We start from the raw sequence: 25299 nt of genomic DNA on the forward strand, positions 1-25299 counted from the left end.
GGGATGGAATATATCTCTGGGGGAGCACTTGCTGTGCAAGGTACAACGGGTTGCAGGATCAAGCCTCTGTTAGTAGACCAGGGATGGAATATATCTCTGGTGGAGCACTTGCTGTGCAAGGTACAATGGGTTGCAGGATCAAGCCTCTATTAGTAGACCAGGGATGGAATATATCTCTGGTGGAGCACTTGCTGTGCTATCTTCTTAAATCAAGGCTAATATTCGTTCCTCGTATTCAGCCTTGATACACGTAGTCAAGATTACTGATATCCACTACTAGTGCCCTCTATTGGAAGAAAATTTGTAACACCGATTATGTCCCTTACACGATGACATCGCTGACCAATCACAGCATCGGTAACATGTGACAATCTTGAAAGCAATATCAAAATTAACTGCCGAACGCTGATGCTGCCATCTTTGTTTACAATAACAAGGGAATCTATAAGGATCGTTGCGATTCGTTGCAATCAGATCTCATCGCATCCAATGAAATTTAAGCATTTTGTGGCACGATTTCTTGACGACATGTATCAGGCTGAATACGAGGAACGAATATTAGCCTTGATTTATGAAGATGTTGCTGTGCAAGGTACAATGTGTTGCAGGATCAAGCCTCTGTTAATAGACCAGGGATGGAATATATCTCTGGTGGAGCACTTGCTGTGCAAGGTACAACGGGTTACAGGATCAAGTCTCTGTTAGTAGACCAGGGATAGAATATATATCTGGTGGAGCACTTGCTGTGCAAGGTACAACAGGTTGTAGGATCAAGCCTCTGCTAGTAGACCATGGATGGAATATATCTGTGAAAGGTTTATATAAAAGACCCGTTGCTGCTTTTCAGTACGAGTAGCCTATGTGGTGGCAGTGTGTTTTCTGCCTTTTTGTCGACCAAGAGTTAAAATGGGATCATATACTGAACTACATGTAGCAATGACTGAATTATTCAAACCAGATCACATATCCAGATCCAAGACTTTACCAAAAGTCTTCAAACCTTTTAGCTGCCTATGATTTGCCTGGGCTAGACCATACTAAAGTGATGAATATTAACTTCTTTTTGCAAGCCCTAGTTCTGGAGCAAAACCTCAAATTTGGGCAGAAAATATAGATATTCGGGCAAAATATGCTAACCAGACCTTTTTACCATATATTTCCATCATTCTACCCTCAAAATTAGTTGTAATCCATGTAAAAAATATTCATTTTCAACCCATTAACATTTCTATGTTGGGGACTGACATCTCTTCCCGACTTATTTGAAGATCCTTGTGATGTGAAAAAGCAACAGAACACAATTTTTCAATTTAACAATATTTAATGTACATACATTAACATTTGTTCCAAGATGTGCCATTCAACAGGAACCAACTGACATAATACAGCATGTTTTGTTTTTGGTTGGAGGCTACATCTGTCATATGTTCATAATATAGTGTGTGCATGATGCAAACAAGTTAATTTTGGTGAATTGTGATCCTCTGCTAAAAATAATAATAATGAAAAAATAAACCGAGCACTGATACACAAACAAGCAAGTTTTGTTTTGTAGAAATGTCTTGGCCGTCTTAATATAACCGGTGAAGTACATGATATTCCCATCAAAAGTAGGTCGCAGTGACCTAAATGTGGCAATGCAACATACTGCCATCCAAAGTTGTACTTGCATGCAAGGTATAATGATCCTATATGAATTAATAAGGAATATAAGACTCATTAAAGTCAGTCGTGTTGACCTAGTTACGGTACACGACACACCACCATCCCAAGTTGATGTTCCTATATGAATTGATAAGGAAGACACGACCTGGTGAGGATTTCCACTAATGTGTGACGTCATAAAAATAAATAATAATAAGATCCCCACCAACCCCTACTCCCAAGGTTAAAAATTGGATGTCTACATACAGCCGACAATCTCCAGGTTCTGATGTAATAAATATTAAGACTTCAAGTCTGAATAAAGTTAATAATACATTTCCCAACATAATTATATAGGAAATTATATTGTCTACAATGCAACATATTCCCTTATTTTTTCCAACCGGCGTCGTGGCAGGCCATCGGTCTACAGGCTGGTAGGTACTGGGTTCGGATCCCAGTCGAGGCATGGGATTTTTAATCTAGATACCGACTCCAAACCCTGAGTGAGTGCTCCGCAAGGCTCAATGGGTAGGTGTAAACCACTTGCACCGACCAGTGATCCATAACTGGTTCAACAAAGGCCATGGTTTGTGCTATCCTGCCTGTGGGAAGTGCAAATAAAAGATCCCTTGCTGCTAATCGGAAGAGTAGCCCATGTAGTGGCGACAGCGGGTTTCCTCTCAAAATCTGTGTGGTGCTTAACCATATATCTGACGCCATATAACCGTAAATAAAATGTGTTGAGTGCGTCGTTAAATAAAACATTTCTTCTTTCTTTCTTATTTTTCCCATCAATATATATATGTTTGGGTTGGTGGGCTGGGGTAAGCACCCCAGCACCATCCTGAATATAGGGGTGGTGGAGCAGGATTTAGCTCAGTTGGTTGAGTGCTCACTTGAGGTGCTTGTGTCGGTGGATCCATTCAACTGACTGGGTTTTTTCTCATTCCAACCAGTGCAGATAAAAGATCCTTTGCTACTAATGGAAAAATGTAGCAGGTTTCTCCTCTAAGACAATGTCAAAATTACCAAACATTTGACATCTAATAGTCGATGATTAATAAATCGGTGCTCATCACTGGTCTACATGCAGGCAAACAAAAAAAAAGAGCACCACAGGACATTATAGAGTAGAAATCACTGAGGTTAATTTTAACTCGATATTTGTAGATACGTCTGCCAGCTTAGAAACTAAATAATGCAGATCAGGTTATACTGCAATGTCTTTAAATTCCAAATATAAATATGTTATCAAGTGGAACTGATATGGGATATATAAATGTCAAAGTTGAGATTCGTCATCCGTCCAGAATTTTAGTTACAATACATAATAACCTAATGCCACCAGACTACAACGTAATAGATACTGACTAGTTAACAAAACAAAATTAGTTTAAGAACACTGTCATAACATTCGGGCTTGTGGAGTTGCATCATTATTTTAAAAATCAATTATCAAGGTTAATAACCTGGACAATATAAACAGCATGGACAACCCAATTCAACATTTCATTCCTTCACCACCAAAACAAAACAACCAACATTCCAAGACCCATAAACATTCTATATTTTTATGAATGTTTCTTTAATATCTACATATGTAATACATTTATGACAAGTTTAATTCTGGAAATCAGTTTTATGTACTGAGATATAAAAGCACTACAATATATGAATGTATTGCGAGCATATTCATATTTAAAGTAAGTGGTTTATCACAATATAAATCTGGACTCACTTGATACAAGTTGACCTATCCTATCCAAGCTTTCATAAGAAAAGACTAATGACATTTGTATATTTAATGTGTAATGTGTCAATATTTTATTGATAGGTATTAACTTGTCTTCAACCTATGTACTACATATAACTAAAATAATATTAAATAAATCGGATTAATAGGCCTACTCACTGAATATTCTGCCACATACATGGGCAAATCTCTACTGATACTTTCATTCTTTGTCCAGTCAAATAAATTAATGTTATAAATAAGGTACAGCAGATGCCAAGTCATTTCAGTCATCTTACAATAATGTGCCCAATATACTGAAATCCAATAAAAACGCACCACCCAATTTTCAGTTCTTATTGCCATCGCATGTGTGGGTTGCTATAAAACACACAATAACCCTAACCCTTGCATACAATATTGGGGCTATTTATATCTTAAATTAATTACAGTAAAGTACGTTTAGAATGAACACGCTTACAACAAACTACCGGTTAGAACGAACCGATTGTTAAGCCCTGTTTTTTTCCTATATAGTATTAATAAATTTTAATGTATATAACGAACTATGTATAGCGAATTAACTGTTAAAATAAACCAATTTGTTTTGTCAAAATTGTGCATTTCAGTGTAAATTAGTGTATATATATAAACAGCGAACAATCTTAATTTTTATCTAATTCATATCTTATTTGTTTATTTGTTTCTATTGGTTATAATAAATGAAATATTAAAGCCCACCAATTCTTGTTTATAGTGCTTAAATTTGAAAAATCCAAAATAGCCAATTTTCTGAATGATAACGGCCAACTTCCGCAAATGTATACAATGAACTACTGCTATAACAAACCTATGTTCCTGGTCCCTTGTAGTTTGTTATAAGAGTACTATACTGTAATCGTATTATTTTTCTTCTCGTATTCTTTTGACAACTATAAATTTGACTGATGTGTTTTGAATGGAGTTCAGTATATTTTCAAGTCCACGAGCCACTATCAAGTTATAACTCAGTCTTTAGCTTGAGAGTCTCATGTCACAGAAATAAAAACTTTGAATTTTACTATGCTTGAAAAGAAATTGGTTTGTCGGTTTTCTGTCAAACCTGAAATGCTATTTAAACTTGGCTGTTATGTCGATGTTCACCCATATTTTAATAACATGCAGTGTCTCAAATAATAGATACTTTTGATTCACAAGTTTCACTAAATATTATTTCACATCTACTGCCTGGTAAATAAAATCAAGTAGACACAGGGATCGAAATTGGCTGAAATTCTTTTCCGACATTTGGTTCAGCAAGCGACAAATTCTGCCAGACCAAATCAAAACTTGGTGGACCAAACATGACCACAGAGTATAGACACAAAACAATTGACGGTCTGATGAGATGGCAGGCAAAAAGATCTCGTGTCCCGGTCAGGACAGCAGTATATGCCTTCCTGAATTTAAGGCATTTAAAAAAAAAAAAAAAAAAAAAATCTGTAAAAAAAATAAAATAATTAAAAACATCACAAATGTTTAGCATGGATCTGCAACACACATGACAAAATATCAGAACTGAGGTAACATTCATAACATGTCCCAGTCATACTTTAAATAACAAGTCACTGTGCTATTGAAGTGTTCCTAGTGGTTGTTTCACTTTAATCTCTGTACAATGACTGCGTTTAAAAGTTTGGCTTCTTCTAGTGTCTGTGAGTTGTCTGTGAGCTCCTTGCTGGGGAATGTCGTCTGCAGAATGAACTCGGCCGTTGCGTACTGTGGACGGGAGCTGAGATTCGTTAAGGTCGAGAAAACCAATTCAAGATAAATCTATCACCATCCATAATATGTAGTTACAGAGAAACCCCTCTAAAATGGTCACCCATAGGTTCTGTTTAGTATTAATGTTTAAAAAGGGATGTGCAAAATGTGTAATTTTGGGTCTAGTTTTCAGAACTTTCACTGTATATAGTCCAGACTTTCATTTTTGATGGACGTAGTGCAATAACTTTCAGGTACCCATATAAATTTAATTTGAGGGGTGCAAAAGAGAACTTGTCTTTAATTGTGAGAAAACCAACTGGCATAGTTTTATTATTTTGAAAAGAAATGAAATTAAACTAAAGAAATTGCATATTATATAGCCTATATCATAGGTGATACATCAATATCACTTGAGACAGTTAATCATCTTCATGGGTGCTATTCCTACACAATTATTTTGTGGAGTGCAATTTTCCTGTTAAAAATATTTTGGGGGGTGATGACAATTTTTCACTTTTAGGATTCTCAAAAACCAAAGTGAGAGTCTAGAAATTCTTATTAATGTCTAAAAATTTCTAATTAAATATCAGTGTTACAGTGCAAATTTGTATTAAAGTCATAACAAAATACAAATTAACATGTAATAATAAATTAGAGAAACAATTTACACTAATTATTCGATACACTCAGAAAGGATACGATGTGATGAAGTTCCTGATATCACTAACTCTGTGTGTGTGATTAAACTTGGCAACCAGCCTGAAACGAAAACACAACACTGAGAATAACATCTGCACAACAATTAGTAATATACAGTAACTGTTATGCAGTAACTATAAACTTTAATAACAATAACTGAATATTTCAAATCTGTTCCCCAAAACACCACCAACTAAGTTCTGGAAACCAAATTCTAATGCTTAGAAAAGTGTTTGGAATTGGTAGGAATGTCATGATCGATCAATCATCAGTTATAAACAGTTGGCACCAACCGATCAACTTTTGATAACACAATCAGCAACCCCTGCAACTGCCCACGGCAATCGGCAATGTAGTGGAGATTGCCATGGAGTTTTTAATTCTCCGCGGCAATCGGCAATGTCGTGGAGATTGCCATGGAGTTTTTAATTCTCCACAGCAATAGGCAATGTCGTGTAGATTGCCATGGAGTTTTTAATTCTCCACGGCAATCGGCAATGTCGTGGAGATTGCCATGGAGTTTTTAATTCTCCACGGCAATCGGCAATGTCGTGGAGATTGCCATGGAGTTTTTAATTCTCCACGGCACATTTTTGCCTTGAACTATATTCAGGGCTTTTACTTTGGCATGGGTTTTTCTGCCGTGGACATTTTCTTAACGGCAGGGGTTGATCGGTTAGAATTATATGACTACAAGAAGGAATTAAATTATAAGGACCATGCACTTATTGTCGTGTTCACTGGAATAAACCTTACAAATAACTAAATGTTCATTCAAAAACCATTTAATGTCCTTTTTCTTTATGTACATATGAAAACAAACAACAATTCCAACCACTTTTACATTAATACCATAATCTAAACTGGAGAAACAAATTTTAAAAAAATACCTGTAGCCAAAATATTAGCCAAATGGAATTACTATTAGCCATATTGAAAATGCTTTAGCCAAAATTGTTTTACCTAGTACTGTATAGAGTATTTATATATGAATCTGAAAATGCATCTTTTTCAGCTAATTGTGTACAAATTGGAAAAAATCTGAATTACAAAACCGTATTACCTGATCAAAATCAAAGACAGCAATGAGGGTAGAGGCAGTTAATATATTACTTTGATTTTTCAGCGGGGGAGGGGGGGGGGGAATGGGGGTGATGCATTATGCTTTTTTTTTAAATATAGAGCTCATTATTTCTTGAAATAGCTATCTTTATGTTACTTGGAATTGCATCTCTTTTTTTTTGTCTTTTTTTTAAAGTAACCCATCAATTCCCCACCCCCAACAATTTCATAATTTGTGGAATGTTGTTGCTGTTGATTTCTGCATCGTGTTAAATGCTTGTGATTTCTGCTTGTAAAATACCTAGGCTACAGTATATTCCATTTATATATATATTTAAAATCCAGTTAACTTATTAAATTTCACCTCACAGTCTTACAAATCTATATCTAACAAATATGATTATTATAAACTAATTTTATTCAATTTACGTGTAACTGCAATTTGCATTTCCCGCGATTGCGATATGCATGCATGCTCTCGACCATGGGTACAAAATTAACAAAGACAAAGAAATAATCAAAACTGCAGTTAGGTATTCATTGATGCCACCAGCCTCGGTGGCGTTGTGGTTAGCCATCAGTCTACAGGCTGGTAGGTACTGGGTTCGGATCCCAGTCGAGGCATGGGTTTTTTAATCCAGATACTCACTCCAAACCCCGAGTGAGTGCTCCGCAAGGCTCAATGGGTAGGTGTAAACCACTTGCACCGACCAGTGATCCATAACTGGTTCAACAAAGGCCATGGTTTGTGCTATCCTGCCTGTGGGAAGCGCAAATAAAAGATTCCTTGCTGCCTGTCGTAAGAGAGTAGCATATGTGGCAACAGCGGGTTTCCTCTCAAAATCTGTGTGGTCCTTAACCATATGTCTGACGCCATATAACTGTAAATAAAATGTGTTGAGTGCATCGTTAAATAAAACATTTCTTTCTTTCAATGATGCCAACAACTACTGTTTTTCTACAAATTTACATCAAGATTTACTCCGTAATTACTTCATATTGTTTAATGTTCGCAATGTCTCTTGACAACGCGAGCCCTGACACCTCCAAAACAAAAGTCTGTTATAGGTGTTACCTTACCACCAGCTACTACAACAGCTTAGAAGTTAAACAAAACAAACAAACTTTTGTTTAAGATTTGATGGACCTGAAATTTCCGCAAAGCGTGATTGACCCTATGACCCATGGCACAGAAGACGAGCACTCTACCACATGCCAGCTCCAAAGTGTGTCAGATTTAACATGTAAAAAACACATATCTGTTTACCTTGTACCATCTGCCAGTCTGATCTGAATACTGGTACTTGGTTTCGAACTGTCCACATCGGGACTGACGTCTTTGGTTGCCGTGGCACTAGGTGTAGACACAACCGTAGGAGCAGGGCTGAAATATAAATGTTGAGGTCAAATTTCAGATATATTAAATAGTCGTACGTACTAAAAAAAGAAAAATATTAGGTGGCTACTCTTGATAAAAATATTTATATATTATCTTAATTCGGCAGACAGCTGATATTTACAAAAAATAATAAATGCAGCAATTCTACATTGCTGTCTGTAAAAATACAGTGGTTGCTTATTGGTTAATTTCATGAATTTTTTTTTTTTAAATATGTATAATTAAAAAAAACCCCACTGGATTTAAAAATCACATCCTTTATAACACTATCATGCCAGTGTAATAATGCCCTGATTTACACACCAAGCACCTCACCAACATGACTTGAGCATGTCATTCCCACCACTCATAAAATACTGATGAAAATATTATGTGAAATGATACCAGTGTTCATCAAATGATTTCTTTCTAAATACAACACTTGCATCAACTTGTCTTTTGCGTCATTTTTGCTATTTCGAAATACTTTTAATCACTGGTATATTTTTAGACACAATCCTATGTAATATGCTACACTGACCTTCCCAGCATATGACCTTCTCCAGAGAAGGCTTTCGTTGAACCTTTGGGTTTGACGTATTGTTCATTGCGATGGTCTTCCATATTGAGATTCACTTCTCTCCCGCGTGCTTGCCGCACCAGTTCTCTCGGAACCTCTCTGTCAAGTGAACATTAGACGTGAAATATAGTTAGGTATGATGATGATTGTCCTGTTATTCTTGATTATAAATTACAAGACAAAAGTAAACTGAAAATAAAATAGCTTTATGCAGTTTCTAAATTGGGGGGTGGGGGGGGGGGGGGGGGTGGGGGTTGTGGTTTTTGTAATGTACAGGTAGAGAGCTCTTGTAAGATGTGATGGGTCATGGGATTCATCTTCCTCAGTGGATCTGTGCATATAAAACATCCATTGCTACTATTTGGTAAGAAGAGCCTATGTAAAAGCTGTGGGTTTCTCCACTCATCATCTGGCGTCCAAGTGTGCTGTAATGCAATGACTCTATGTTAGATATCAAATAGCCATACCAGGCTTTGAATTTGGTGGGTTTTTTTTTTTTTTTAAAGAATTCCACTAGAATCATAAAATCTTTGTAATGTAGATCTTTTTAATAAAGTTAATTACCCTTTCATCTGATAAAACTTCTAACCACCTACCACCATATTTCACACAAAAAAATCCATACGTTGTTAACAAGGAATAAACTGAGACAAAACACAACAAAACAAACACTCAGAGATGACATTAGATGTTTTCAGTCTTAAAAAGTAGGGTGTGGGGAGAAATATGCTGAGCCTCACAGAACGAAGGAAGAAAATGTTCGATTTAATGACGCACTCTCATTTTATTTATGGTTATATGGCATCGGACATATGGCGAAGGACCATACAGATATTAAGGGAGGAAACCCACTGTCGCCACTTCACGGGCTACTGTTTTCAATTAGCAGCAAGGGATCTTTTATAAGCACTGTCATACAGACAGGATAGCACATACCACGGTCTTTGATGTACCAGTTGTGGTGCATTGGCTGGAGTGAGAAACAGCCTAATCGGCCCACCGACGGGGATCAATCCCAAACCGACCGCACATCAAGCGAGTGCTTTACCACTGGGCTACGTCTCACCCCCTCTCAAAGAAAGACAGAGATGTTTTATATGCGTACACTGAACAGTAGTTGACAACAAACCTTACCCTTTTTTTATGGATTCCAGGAACTCCTGGTTGATAGCATCACTGAAGTCCCGGACAGGCCCATCATCAATACTAAACCCATCCTTCCACAATTTAAGCACCATGTCAACCTAAAATATAAAGAACACCAAGCGTGGTGCTTATAAAACTTTTCGAGTTGACTCTAAAAAAGAGAGTCTGAGACAGTAATGTCATGACAACGCTAAATACAAATTGTATACATGTGATGTCATTAGAGATTGAGTGTGGCCTCTGAAAATTGTCAGAACGATAATTTTGTTCTCTTGGCACTCGTGCATGTCCAGATTGTCTTTAACGAACATGTTTTTGCAAAATCCAGAAATGGTTTACACAAACTTCTAATTCTCAGAGGTTTGCGTTACAAACAACATTGCACATCAGAGTATATTCACATTCTTTTATTTTTTATCTTTACATTATGTAGACTGCAATAATCACATCTCATTAATAATTAAAGATTCAATCACTGGTCACCAGCTTAAAATATTACGGGGGTAGGAAGGTGTGTGTGTGTGTGCGTTGGGGGGGGGGGGGGGGGGGGCGGCGGCACGCATATGTATATAAATACATGTATAAATATATAAAAAGCATCACTGCTGCCCCTTGACACCCCCAACCTGCTTCCACCGCCAGTGAATATTGTTTACTAATAATGAAAAACACCAACATCTTTTCAAATGTAAGAAGAAATTCTAGTAGAAGACAAGAAGCAAGACAGGATTTTATTCTTAATGGGCCCAGTTTTACAAAGCAATCTTAGGACTAAGATCACCATAACTGCATAAGATAGCTATGCACTTAAGGTGACCTTAGTGCTAAGATCGCTTCGTAAAATGGGGCCCTGATTACATTGCAACAATATACTGTTTATATACGCTCTGCATCATTTATCAGTGAACGTAAGCAGTTTTCTATTTTATAAGATTTTCAAAACACCCACTATTTAACCAAAGAGTAGCATCCCTCAGTTGAATGGGCTGCTAGTTTATGCTGTAACTACCTGTCTGGGTTGGGAAGGTCCTGACCGTCCGGGGATAACCACAGAATCAGCCTCTGTCTCACCCAACCGGTATCCCGTCCCGACAAATGAACTAGTCGGCTTCTTCTTTGTGTTGGTGTCATCCAGCACTTCTGCACCATGTCTAAAGAAAAATTACGAGATGAACTTTTAATCTATTATCTTAAGTGTTGGGTTTTTCCCTTTTTTCCAGTCCAGGTTGTGGTATACAGTGCTAGCTCTGATTGAGCAGAAAATATTGCCAAATTATCTATTAAAACTTCAAAATTTGCAACAACCAAAAAAAGTTATTAAAAAAAAATATATATCTATCATTACGTGAAATTATTTCCACAACAGTCGGCAATGCTGTTGAGTTTTGAATTCTCCACAGCACTTTTTTTTTCATGAGGACTACATTGATTTTTTTTCTTTCCATGGCACGTTTTTGTAGTAGACATTTTCTTAATTGCAGGGGTAGCCAAAACTTTTTTTTACAAATTGTTTTTAATTTTGCATTTGGCAAAATTGGCAAACACCATTCTCTGAAAGCATTTTTCCCATTCCAACCAGTGCCATATAATTTACACATCAAAGGATGTGGTATGCACTGTCCTGTCAGTGGGAAAGTGCATATAAAACACCTCTTGCTGCTAATGGAAAAATGTAGCAGATTTCCTCAGAATTGTCAAATGTTTGACATCCCGATCATTAATAAATCATTGTGCTCTATTGGTGTTGTTACAAAAAACAAACTTTAAACATTTTTAACTTTCTGGCTGCGGTAAAAAGAAATATTACCAAATGTTTCTTACAACTTATCCTTTCATACCTGTGTTGTTTACAAAACAAAGTTAATACACCTGTTGAAAGATTTTATAATTTCTAACAATTTACTCCTTTGTAACTGTGTTGTTTACTCTATTGTAACTGTGCTGTTTACAGAACACCATTACTAGACCCGCTGAAAGATTATCATTTCTAACAACTTACTCTTTTGCTGACTGAAAGAGACTGTCTACAACTTTGCTGCCTTTTTTTCGTGGTGGACCCAAAATTTGCTGACCACTGCAAAACAAAAACATCCACATTATTTAGAATATTTCTGATTCCTAAACATTCAGTTACATATTATAACAAATTAAGATTATAATCAATGACTGGCTGTTAGGATGTTAGCACAAAAAAAGGAGAAAAAGAATTGAATTTAAATAAGATCACACAAAATATCTCTATCTATACATTGATATATATTGTAGATCCTGAAATTAATGTGATCATAATATTAATGAGAAAAATGTGAGTTTGTTTTATTCGCATTAATAATATGATGCATTTATTTGTATGTTTTGTCTACGTGTCCCACATAGACAAAACAAAGATTAAAATTCTAATATATTTATAAAACACAACTGTCCACAATAGTCCAGCCAGATGCCAGCCATGTGTGAGAATTGCAGGGTCTCTGGCTACTCTATCAAAAGCTGACACAATCCATCGCGTGTGATTTATTGTGAATGGGTTTTAGCATGCTAATCATGAGGCCGACCATTTCTGTGTTCTGATCTCATGAAAAACACTAGGGACTAAACAGGATGTTAACTGATGTGTACACAGACAGGTTAGTGAATTGATCTCATTGAAGACTCTTGTAACTTTGATTTAATCGAAAAGTACAGAGACGTGTGTTGTTAGGAAAGTAATATTTCCAAGGGAGGCCACTCGCATTAATTTCATGTCACATTTTAGTCACTCGCATTAATTTAGGGACGCATTAATTTCATGATCTACAGTAAACAATGACAAGCAATATTATTTCTAACCTAATCACATACTCCGGGCTCACCCTGTCCATTGCCAAATTAGCCAATTGCTACTTTTTATACATAGTGTCCACAACATTAAGTCTTTAGCTAATAAAATGTTCTTTAAATTAACCACTTTTTAACAATTTTCAAGTTATCATTCAACATATGTGAAAACTGGCTAAACTCAAATTTGTTCCAGTGTGAATTCTGGTACTACTCTAATATTACATAAATTAACATGATTATGAATTAATAACCTTCTTTCTGAGCCACCAGCATAAAATGCTTGTCCTTCTTCTTCAGAATCACTATCGTTTGCTTCATCAGATTTTAAACTTCCAATTGTAGCAAACCTAAAACAAACACACAACCACAAGTTAGGTTTCTTACTACAAGCAGATTTAGGAGGGTACCTGACACTAGGGCTTCTAGAATTTTTACAAAATCTACTAGCCATGGGATCAATGATTTAAAAAATGTACCAGCCCTACTTTACTTCAAATAAATACAATTTTACTAACAGTAATAATCGGATATGTCACCTAAATAGAGAGATAGAGCTTAAAAACACTAAGATGGGGGTGGGAGCAGGATATTCATATGTAAATAAAATAGACTTAAATGCAGCATTTGACAACTTTTTTCACTAGACGTCGGGTAAGGCAACAATAGTTATTTACTAGCCCAACACTGAATATCATTAGCCATGGGAGTGGGGCTATTATAATCTAGAAGACCTGCAGTCTACACATAAAATTCTGTCTGTCTGATTTATTTAAAATTGATATAAGTGTGTAAAACAACCATTATGCTAGTCATTTTGGTGTTTACTTAATGTAACTTACAAAAGAAAAATATATAATTTTCTAAACATTATTTATTATTTATGCCCCTTGTTATATAAAAAACACATAATTATTTGTATATTTAATAAAATAATGAACATTTATTACATTTATTAGACAAACCTTAAAACGTTTTGTGTCTGATGCAGTCTGACCTACAGATTAGTAAATTGGGAAGTCTAAATTTGCATTAAAAAGAAAAGAAACATTTACAAGTTAATTAGTTCAGGTTTATAACAAGAATTCTGCAGAATTAAATGTCTCACCTACTATAATATTTTTGGTGCACTGGGATGAACATCCATACATGTAGGTGCAATTATAAACCACGTTTCATTGACCTAGGATTTTATAGTTTACTTCATAAATGCAGGACAACAACAAAAATTATATAATTGTTTGTTAGGTTACAGCAAATAATATATCTTATGGTTGACCTAACAAAAGACAAAAAGTAGAAATTGGTTGAACATTCTGTAACAAGCTTAACCTCGAAGTAGCCGACTGCTGATCTTGTGAGGCCCCATCGGGTGTGGGAATATCGACATCAAGGATATCTCCGGAGTCAGCACCGCCCTCTCCATCATTGTCATAGAAACTAGCCATGGCAAGCTGGAAAGAAAATTATTTATATATAGATCAGTATATTCATAAATGTGTGCAAATGAAATTATCAAACAAATATGAGATTTGCATTAAGTATACTTTTGTACCTGTAGGCTCAAGATCAGTGCTCTACGAGTCAAACTGTTTTACATTATATCAAAAGCTGCAGTTCTTATACATTTCTGTGGGAAAAGCTTATAGATGTACATAAGACTCAGTGCTCAGGCACTGACATAAGCTGAGAAGGATTGTTTATTTTACCAGGAAGTTACAATACGTCAATACAATTTCGTTCAGACAAAATCTTTGAACAAATGGTATGTACATAACACCCTTTCTCACCAATGTTGCCCAATTTAAGAAAATTATTGTCGCCATCGACTAGCCATTCTAAATATTGTTTTAGGATAACAAGTTATCATTTACTAAAAGCTATAAACCAGTACTAACGTCGACAATCAGAAACAGATTGGGTTCTTTAAAAAAACAAATCCCAATTTATCTATCGAAAGGAGTAATTTCGCGAATTTTACGTTGTCGCTTGGACAACATGCAAAATTAATACAGTCGTAACATAATATTTGCAACAGCTATTGCAATACATATGCGTTGCTAAGATTCTGTAATATTCAATAGTATTCATGTGAAAATTTTAAATAAATGTATTTTCACACAAAAAAGTTCTAGTATTTTGAACATTGTCGCCCAAATTCGAGTAATCTACGTTACATTTTCATTTGTTAATTCACTATGCTAATATAACGACGGAAAAACGTGACACATTCATACTTCAGAGCTCTAACATCACCGAATCGATGACAAATACACTTGTTACATTTAATTCAAATTATTGTCTCCATATTGCAAAACAGTGTGTAATTTTGAAGAGTTGTGTTAAGCATGTAATCTACGTGACCGCCTATATCGTACAAATGTATAGCGCCAACCACCCACAGGTTTGTGTACGCAATGCAGTGATACCAAGTAATCTAAATGCACCATATATCTACATGTTACATTATTTTAATGTATTACTGGGAGTGTAGAAGCACTTGAAGTAATTTACGTGATGTAATCAACGTTACCAGTAAATGTTAACATTTTTATTAACATGACAGTTTGCCGTTTAATATGAAAGCTGGTATTTGGATGTACGACTATATTGAATCACACTAAACGTAGTAGTCTCCCTTGCCAAAAACACGTGTTTCCTGTGGAGAAAATATTTGCAAGTGACGAAATTTGAAAGCTGATATTAATCAGATGCATCGCACAAATTGTTCAAGATCTTGGACCAAATAAGGTAAGTCAGTGAATAAATGTAATCTTTCTTAATAATTTAATATATTTATTTTAACACAACCGTACGTTTGTGTGAAATTGTACTATAATGGTTCAACATAGGCTATCGTTTCCGAGTTTGTTCTTTTTTCTATTCATGATTATAACCGATTAGTCGTAAATAACAGACCAAAGACATTACCTTCGAAATTTTGACTTGATGATTTGAAAATAGTGTCAGACATAATTGCAGGCAGACAATTACTTTGAATATTACTAAATATGTGTGCAATGTATAGGTAACGTAGATTACATATATATTCTAAGTGTACTAAAATAATGTAGTCTTGGAATAAAATGTAATTGTTAGTTGACAAAAATCATATTACTAACAGTTGGCCTTAAGAACCAATGTATAGATATTAACTAACTGTTGAATTTGTCAGTGTGTAGTACTTGTTTCAATGGTAACGTAGATTACATATGTTGGTAACGTAGATTACTGTAAAGGACTTTTTTATTTTCAGGATGGGAAAATCAAGGGCAGAGATTCAGAGAGACTATAGACAGAGAAAATTGGAAAAGGAAGGTGACGGTTATCTAAAAAAGGAAAGAGAGAGAGTACAAACGTATTATGTACCTATAACGGAAAGAACAACAAAAGATGCAAGAGAGAGGAGAGAGAAGGTCAGAACATGGGTAACAAAACACAGGAAACGATTAAAGGATGCTGAAAAGAACATTTCTGAAGGTGGTTCTAGTCCGTATATCAATGTGGATGTTATTCAGGAGGACGAGATCTCTTCAAGTACAGACCCAGCAAAGGCCAGACCATCCTTAATTGTTAAACTGCCATTTTCTGATAAAAAGCAGAGGACAAGGAAAAGAATAAGTCGTGCCACAGCCAAATCAAGAAGGCGCATCAATGTTCTTACATCACTTAACAATAACTTGATTAAAAAATATAAATGCGTATTGAAGAGATACGAGAGACTAGTTAAAAAGCAAAAAAATGCATCTGCCATTGTAAGTGTAAATTCCCACCCAAATGAACCAGAAATGCAAACTCCTAAAAAAAGAGTTGTGGCAGAACTTCGTAAACATGGGATGAGTCCAAGGACTGTCCCAAAAAGCATCACCAAGAAGTTGATTTTAGCAAATGTTATTGGTGAAGAAATTAAACAAGCTCGAATATCAAATGGATATAAAGGAAATCAACTGGTTAAAAGGGTTGTATGTGGTGCAATAATAAAGAAATATCGTTTGCAAAATTATCTTGGAAACATGACAGGTTTTAGCCGTAAACGATTTTCAAAACAAAGCAAGGAGTGTAAAAGAATTCCCCATATCACAAGATTACTTCAGCAACGCCAATGCCTTCAGAAAACGTTGACAACTTTTCTGGAAAGAGATGACAATAGTAGAGTGATGCCAGGAAAGAATGACACGAAAACAGTACATAAGGAAAAGAAACAGAAAAGAGTTTTGAATGACAACTGTTCATATCTGTACCTTAAATTTATGTCAGAGAATACAGTGAAGATGTCACTAGCAACCTTCTGCAGGATGCGACCGAAACATATCATCCTAACACAATACATTTCTCGAAACAAATGTCTTTGTCAAAGACACCAAAACATGGCATTATTATTGAAATCTATGAAATCTTCAGGTTGTAATGTGCCTCTCAGTCCTGATGAATATGGACACAAGCTGAAGGATCAATCACCTGTAGATTTTCTGAAAGAACTGAACAGGGAGAAGATTGTTTATGGAAAATGGAAGAAGGTGGATATGCCAGATGGAAGGAAGAGGACAAGAATTGTAGAAGAAGAAATAGAGAAAGAACAATTTAGTAAACTTGTCTCAGAACAATCATGCGAGTTCTTGGCACATGCATCAAGGGTCAAGGACCAATATAAAGCCATTTCAGATCTGAAAAACAATTTGCCGAAAAACCACGTTCTTGTTCAAATGGATTTTGCCGAAAATTATAGCTGTAGCTCTCCAGATGAAGTGCAAAGTGCATACTGGAATAGTGTTGCTGTAACTTTGCATCCCGTGGTTGTCTATTTCAAGACAACTCCTGAAGATGGCCTGAAACACAAAAGCTACGTGTTTACCTCGGATGACTTGGGACACAATATAGGGACAGTGTATGCTATCCTGAAGAAGCTAGTTCCTAATATACAAGCGGATTTCGGGCCAATAGATTGGATACATTACTGGACGGACAGCCCATCCTCTCAGTATAGAAATAAAACAGCATTTTATATTGTCTCAGATCATAAATGCTTGATGGGTGTCCCTGCAACATGGAATTATTTTGAAAGTGGACATGGGAAGGGACCATGCGATGGTGTCGGGGGCACTGCCAAACGCATGGCTGATTTATCAGTAAAGCAAGGCAAAATGAGAATTGAAAGTGCAAGAGAGTTTTACACATGGGGACAGAAGTATCACCATAGTGCTAAGTACATCTTCGTCAGTGCAGAAGAATGTGAAAAAGCTCGTTCAGAAATTACAGAATTCAATAAAATCCTAGTTCCTGTTAAAGGTACACTCCTACTGCATGCTGTGGTGCCTGTCAGTCGTGGAGTTGTAAAAACTCGAGTTGTTTCCTGCTATTGTGCACAATGTTTGGAAGGAAAGTATCATGCTGATTGGACTGTCACAACTGTACATGGTAAACACCAACTGCCTCCACCGGTTAATCCCGAGAAGACAGACCAACTGCCTGCAGATCTTACTCCTGAATGCTCTATTACAGCTGACGTTCCTCCACCCGGTACGTCCTCTGAAAATTCAATTGGAGCCGGTGATCTCTCTGAGGATATGTGGATTGCCTCAATATATAACAACGATTGGCACATTGGATGCGTGAAACAGATTGATGCAGATGATAAAGATTGTCTGGTTACCTTCATGAGACGTGAATCTTCGAGGCTAACCCAAAAACCAACTTTCAAATGGCCTAGTTCCTCGGATGAATTATGGATAAAGTTTGAAGACATCATCTGCGAAATAAATACACCAGAGCCGAAAGGGCGCAGCAAAAGAAGTTTCGAGATCACAGTTGATGAGGCTACGCGAATTTCTGAAGCGTTCAAAATTAGGATGAAAAAAAAATGAAATGAAATGAAATCTACGTTACTGTTGCTTTCTTACAAGCATTACCGTTCAATTAACGTTACATTCAAAGTTAGTTTAGTATTTTGTTCGATATATTGTGCTTCATATTATTTTAATAAGAATCCAATGATACATTGCAGTGCACATTTTAAAAGTTCATATTTCTGATGACAACATTCTACTTTATACCTTTTATGTACAGATTATTAAAAAACCCTAAGTTATTTAACTACTCTGAACATGTGACTACATGACAATAGAAAAAACAAACAAATAACTGAATGGTTTAATTAATGAAATATGTTCATGTTCATTGTTTACTATTCACATTGTGTGTTTTGTAATCTATTTTATTTTTATGTATTTTTTGTAATTTACGTTACATAATTATCAATCAGACTTGGTTACACAATTGGACAATGATCTTTTTGGTCTTTGGCTGTGATTGAGTACTTTTTCTAGCAAATACGATGATACACCAAATGCAGTTTCCAAGTAATCAAGTTTTTTGGCATGAGATACATTAAAGATGTATCATTGTAATTAGTAGTGAACAGACTTTAAAATTATCTTTAACACATAGATAGTTTATGTTACTTGATCAAATGCCTTATTGTGTTTAACTAATCAAAATCTATGAAATAACAATAAACAAGTGGAGTATGTCTGATTATATTGTGAATGACTGGGGATAACAGTTACATCAGATAATACCATTGACTGAGGTCACGTAGCTTACCTATAACAGTTTGTAGTGTTGTCGTAGAAGATGTAGAACTTTGAACTTTTTTAGTTCCGAGTTCTGAAATTTCAGATTTTTACCCTCTCAGTATTGCTCTTTTAATAAAATATGTTTTTATAAACATTCTAATGTTTTCCATTTTCATAATTTTGAGCTGTCAATTTGGGCAATATTGGTGAGAAATGGTGATATATGTTTTTGGCAAATTGTTCTGGACTTCTGCGTTGCTTATTCAATGCCTGCATGTCAAAACTAAAAACCATGTTTTTCATATGTCACCCAGTAATGTCATCTGCTCACTGAGTTTAAAATTATATTTTCTTGATTAGTAGGATTTGATTCTCTTTTTTTGTTAATCTATCTCTACTAATAATTAAATTGGAGATCCATTTTGCATGTAGACCTACATGTAGGTAGAACAAGAATTTTGAGAGTACTGCTAAATTCAAGGGCCATAACTCTGAAAAGTGGGTAAATCACCAGGAAACTTCAACTTGATCTGTAAAGCTATATACAAATGATAAAGCTATATACATTGCAAAAATCCGGGAAAAATTTTTTCACATCGCCTAAGTTCAAGGGCCATAACTGCGTCAAAAAAGGGTAAATTGCCATAAAAGTCAAACTTGATTTGTAACAGTAAGTGATAAACCTATAAACAAGGGCTTCTGAAAAAAAAAGTCTAAAAAAAATGTTCTTCACATTTCCTAAGTTCAAGGGCCATAACTGCGTAAAAAATGGGTAAATCGTCATTAAAGTCAAACTTGATCTGTAACAATACATGATGAAACCATACACAAAATTTCAGCTCAGTATCTCAAAGCCGTATGCAAAAAACATCCGGAAAACATGTGGGAGTCCCCTCCAGCTGGACCGGTAGGGGACTAACAAAAATAGTAAATCTAGAAAATATAACTTCAAACTGAAAGGACGACACTGTTTACATGGAGGTTGGGATTGCAATTGGTTGACAGGCATAAGTCTATATTAGGACCTTTCCCCACAAATTTAGAACAGATACATTCATGTCAAAAAGATGATGGTCAATAGTAGCATATATATATATAACTGGTAGAAGTAGTAACAACATCTCTGGATGTACAATGCTGTCCTGTGTATTGGCGCACCAAAGCATTCAAAGACCATTTTCTATGTGAACACTGTGAAATACTTAATAAAATGTGTTTCTCACCAATGAAACAGTGCATAATCTGAGATACACTACAAATTGTTTTTTGTCTGTAGTAAATAAATATTTAAAAATTGTGCATAAATGCAGACACCCCCTTGTATCCAAACGGACTTGCATGTCTGGTGATTCGGCACAGTAAATGTGGATCGGTGATCCCGCTATTCATAGACTGCCCATGACCTTACTTTGTAACCCATAAACGCTACACTATTGTCCCAGGATTATTTTAGTACTTTTTTGTTTTGTCTTGTTGAAAATATTACTATAAAAATGAAGGATCACACATGACCCATCTCATGATCAGTTTTGGAATCATTTTCTTGAGTGGCACAGTACTGCAGATGCATACATGTTCATTGCACACACGTGGATCTTATTTCGCTTTAATTTTTTTTAACAATGTGACAATTGTCAACTGAAATCAATCTGATTAAAATTGCGTGGACTTTCATGTCCAGGTGACATTTCATCTATAAATAACAATTTAAATATCAACCAATTACACTTCGCCTTTTATAGCGTTATTCAGGATCATACAAATTCTGAAAGTATTGGGCGAGACTATTTATGAAATAGGCGAACTTGTTGGTCTATTTCAACAGTGAAAAAACAGGGGGAAAAGTGCAGTAATAAACTCTGGATTGTATACTAGTATAAACAGATTTTATGGCTGTGCCATCACGGGTTTAATAATTGTATATGTTATATTGTAATTAGTTTCCGGCATACTTCATAATTCACCCGAATCATTTCGTATACCCTTGGTATAATCCAGAATGTTTTCAAATCACTGGCATGATTTTGCAAGTAAACATTGGTCAAATGAAAGGTCAACTGGACATGAGCTCGAATGGACTGCTGTTATATCCACATGTAATAGTGGAGCTAATTTTAATTAGATTGAACTGGAATGACTGTCAATTAAGGTGTAAAACTTTTGTTTTGTCTGCATTTGTCTGTGTTTTCCTTTTCAGTTTAAATAAAAAAAAAAAAAAATTAATTATACCGTTTAATTATTATAATTTTTAAAATGTGGGAAAGGTGTTTTTAGACTGGTTTTAACATTCTTAACATCAATAAGGCTGACCTACTTCGCATTTATATACATGAAAGCAGGTGAATGATTTATTTTGAAATTATGATATAATTATTGTTAATTCTAATCATTTTTAATTGTACCCTTAACAATAAATATGTTGATACTTGATTAACCATTGGAAAAAGGCATTTAACTTCAATTCCTAAGCATCCTTAAGCAAAATACCAAGTACGCCAAATCACCAGACACGCCGATACATCAGACACGGCTGTATATAAAGTAATCAGTTATGACACAGAATTGAATGCAGATTAAAGAGAAATAGAATGGATGACATTCTTCACATGGTCGAATATTGGTTATATCATAATCATAAAAGTAAAACGCTTGTTATTTCCAAAACTGCTTTTCCTTTCTTTAAAATAAAAACCCTCTCCTCCCCCACCCACCCCCTCAAAAAGCACAAAAAAAATTAATAAAAATTTCTGGTAAGAGATTATAAATTGAAGCCTTTGCAGTTCAAGTTGTTTGGAATCTCGATCAGTTGATGTTCATTCATTTTATGAATAGCAACTTTAGACATGACAAGGATTGGGAGGAGGAAATGACGCACTCAACACATTATTTATGGTTATATGAGGTCAGACATATGGTTAAGGACCACACAGGTATTGAGAGAGGTAACCCGCTGTCGCCACTTCATGGGCTACTCTTTTCGATTAGCAGCAAGGGATCTTTTATATGTACTATCCCATAGACAGAATAGCACATACCACGGCCTTTGATGTATCAGTTGTGGTGCACTGGATGGAAGAAGAAACAGCCCATCGATCGATCGGTTGCTAGTCATTTCGTACCTAATTTGGCTGTTTCGTATCCTGGTCATTTCGTACCATTGCAAAAAGTTATTTCGTACCTTGGTCATTTCGTACCATTGCAAAAAGTCATTTCGTACTGTAAGTCATATCATACCATGGCATAACAATTTGTAACAATCACCCTTTTTCATTATGCCAAATTGTAACTTGTCAAAAATGATAAAGATACATGTCAAAATTTTGAAAAGAAGACCTAATAAATAAATATTATTTTGTTGGTCCATTATGTTGTTTTGTTGTTTTTGAAAGTTAGACTAATAATCTGGAGCCATTTCACAAAACATCGAAGTTGGCAGTTAGTAGTAAATACCAAATACGGCTCTTGTCAGGCAAAATGGAAATAACAGTTGACAGGTATTATGGGTATCAATAATGATATGCTGCACAACAATGTGTTCTGAATTTCAAACTGTCCAAATAAAGTTTTAAAAAAACTAAGAAAAACACTGCTTTTATGCTACGGTCGATTCATTTTCTATATACTGGTATGTAATGACGGATCCATGACCCCCCCCCCCCCCCCCCCCCCCCGCCAGTTCGCCCCCAAATAATCTGTCAGTTCGCCCCCACGATATGCCAGTTCGCCCCCAAATCGTTTCCAGCATATATTTTTCAAAACACTTTTACTTTTGTTTTTAAGTTTAACCACGTTTTTTTGAGGGGGCTGGAACAGACTATAGGTAAAAAAAACCATAATGCAATAATATCAATATAAATAAATTTTCTTTATTAAAATAATTGCACCTTTCTTTCCTTTCAGCACTAACTGGAATCTGTCAATTTCTATTTGTTTCGTTTGGTTCCATAATCTATAATTTGGAACGTTAGCGTAGATGGCTCCTCATGGTGATTGCATCTGTTGCAAGTGTCACATTGAAGAGCTTCCTGGCGTGGGCAACAGTGCAAGGGCATGTGATGCAAGATACCGCCATTTTGCAATAAAATTCACTAGTGCTAATGAATTACATTCGCCAGGGATACGGGTTTTATGCCATTTCGCATCGTTAAGAAACTTAATCTCAATTACTCAACTGGCTTGGGTTTGTTTAAATATAACCTAAGTTCATCCTTGTTTTTGAAGGATTAAGTAATTAATGCACTATTACGGTTCACTTGACCGCAGGTGTGTGTGTGTGTTTCAAACTTGTTATAACAATTACAGGTAGAACAAAGGCTACAGTGAATATCAAGATGAGGCCACGTTGTCATTACGAATCAAAGCGACAAACACCTTCAACCGACATCAAAGTACCATGATTATGCCGATATATGTATAGCGCGATAACTTGTGAATACCGTTCCTTCTTCTCTTACGTATTTACTGATTGGGTTTATTTTAAATCCTGCCCACCTCAAACTCACCTCCCCCACGTAAGTTAAATTAAGTTTCACCTTTCATTTTAAGAACGTCTTTAAACCAATTATACTTACCTGATTTAGTTTTTTTATTTGTCTTTGCGAAATCTGTCATAGCTGTTGTTCCTCTTTAAAAAATATCAGTTTCGATTTCCTGTCATATCTAAATATATCTATGCATTTGGGGTGGGGGCGAACTGGCGTAAGACTTGGGGCGAACTGGCATATGGGGCGAACTGACTGGGGCGCGAAACGTCTGGTTCCCTGTAATGACTAGGGTACGAAATGACTGGGGTATGAAATGACCAGGCAGCATGGTACGAAATGGATGGTACGATATGACTAGGGTATGAAGTGACTATGATTCGATCGAGGTATAATATCCGCCCGGTCCCCTCCATTATTATTTTTAGTTAAGGGTTAAGGGTTAAGGGTTAAGGCTTAAGGTTGGGGTTGGGGTTGGGGTTAGGGTTAGGGTTAGGGTTAGGGAAGGGGGGGACCGGGCGGATATTTTTCCTACAAAGGTAACAAAAGGCTACATTATCATTATGACAATTCGTCAATTTGCATTTCCCTTCTAACACTGTAACAGTTTAATTTACCTCTAAATTCCATGATGCAGATTCAAGGTAAAACCTTGCTCTGTCATTGTCTATTCCAGTAACACTAACAAACTCTTGAACAACATTTTCGTTTTGGTCTGCCATTTTCACAAAGTGATAAAGCAATTTCCACTTGTCAAAGATCCCCTCTTTCCACACAGAGTGATTTCCCTTAACCGGAAAATTTCAAAAATGATCGATCTTATTTGAACGCAATGTATTTGTAATTCCAGTAGTATACTCCTTGCTCACGATATCTTGGGTTCCACGATATCGCGACATTAACATTTTATCCGGTTTAGCACGCACAGCGTCCCCTGGTGGCACGTTTATTATTAGAAATGTGATAACACAACACAATGTTTTGCCAGTTAACAAATTTAAAGAAATGTCAAAATTTCGGGTAAGTATTCATAGTTTTACTGTTTGGTCATAAAATAACAGAGATTGTGATTTTACTGACAGCCCCATGCTTATAAATAGCCCCAGTACTTACAATACACGCATACGTTTCTGCTCTCGACTGTCGTCTGGTTGTTGACAATCAAAACGAGGCTGTGTATACACGGTCACAGTGTTACTATCTTTAGAACGCGCGACCTCTAGAAAAGTATGGAAACATCTATGGGCCATGCCTATATTTATTGACAATTTAAACAAAGCACATAACTTTTAATATGTTCAAGTCTTGGTTTTACTCGATAAATATTGATTATATAACTGTTGAATCTTACTAATATAATGAATAATTAAAAAAATTCAACTATAATAACAGTATGAAATATTTTTTTACCATATATTTTACTATTGAAAGCATAAAAT

At 35.7% G+C, this 25299-nt stretch overlaps 1 protein-coding gene across 1 annotated transcript; it reads right to left on the reverse strand.

The window, feature by feature from the left end:
• Positions 1–3196: 3196 nt before the first annotated feature.
• On the reverse strand, positions 3197–24652 carry LOC121380904 (NSFL1 cofactor p47-like). The gene is made up of 10 exons (XM_041509932.1): positions 24478–24652; positions 14140–14261; positions 13062–13157; positions 11990–12064; positions 11000–11141; positions 9979–10088; positions 8806–8943; positions 8154–8270; positions 5825–5884; positions 3197–5150 (listed from the first exon to the last, which is right to left on the reverse strand). Exons 1-10 carry the CDS (start codon positions 24580–24582, stop codon positions 5018–5020), a joined length of 1098 nt encoding a protein of 365 aa, XP_041365866.1. The 5' UTR covers positions 24583–24652; the 3' UTR covers positions 3197–5017.
• Positions 24653–25299: the final 647 nt, after the last annotated feature.

The sequence above is a fragment of the Gigantopelta aegis genome, chromosome 9, assembly GCF_016097555.1.
Source record: "Gigantopelta aegis isolate Gae_Host chromosome 9, Gae_host_genome, whole genome shotgun sequence".
NCBI classification, from domain to species: Eukaryota; Metazoa; Mollusca; class Gastropoda; order Neomphalida; family Peltospiridae; genus Gigantopelta; species Gigantopelta aegis.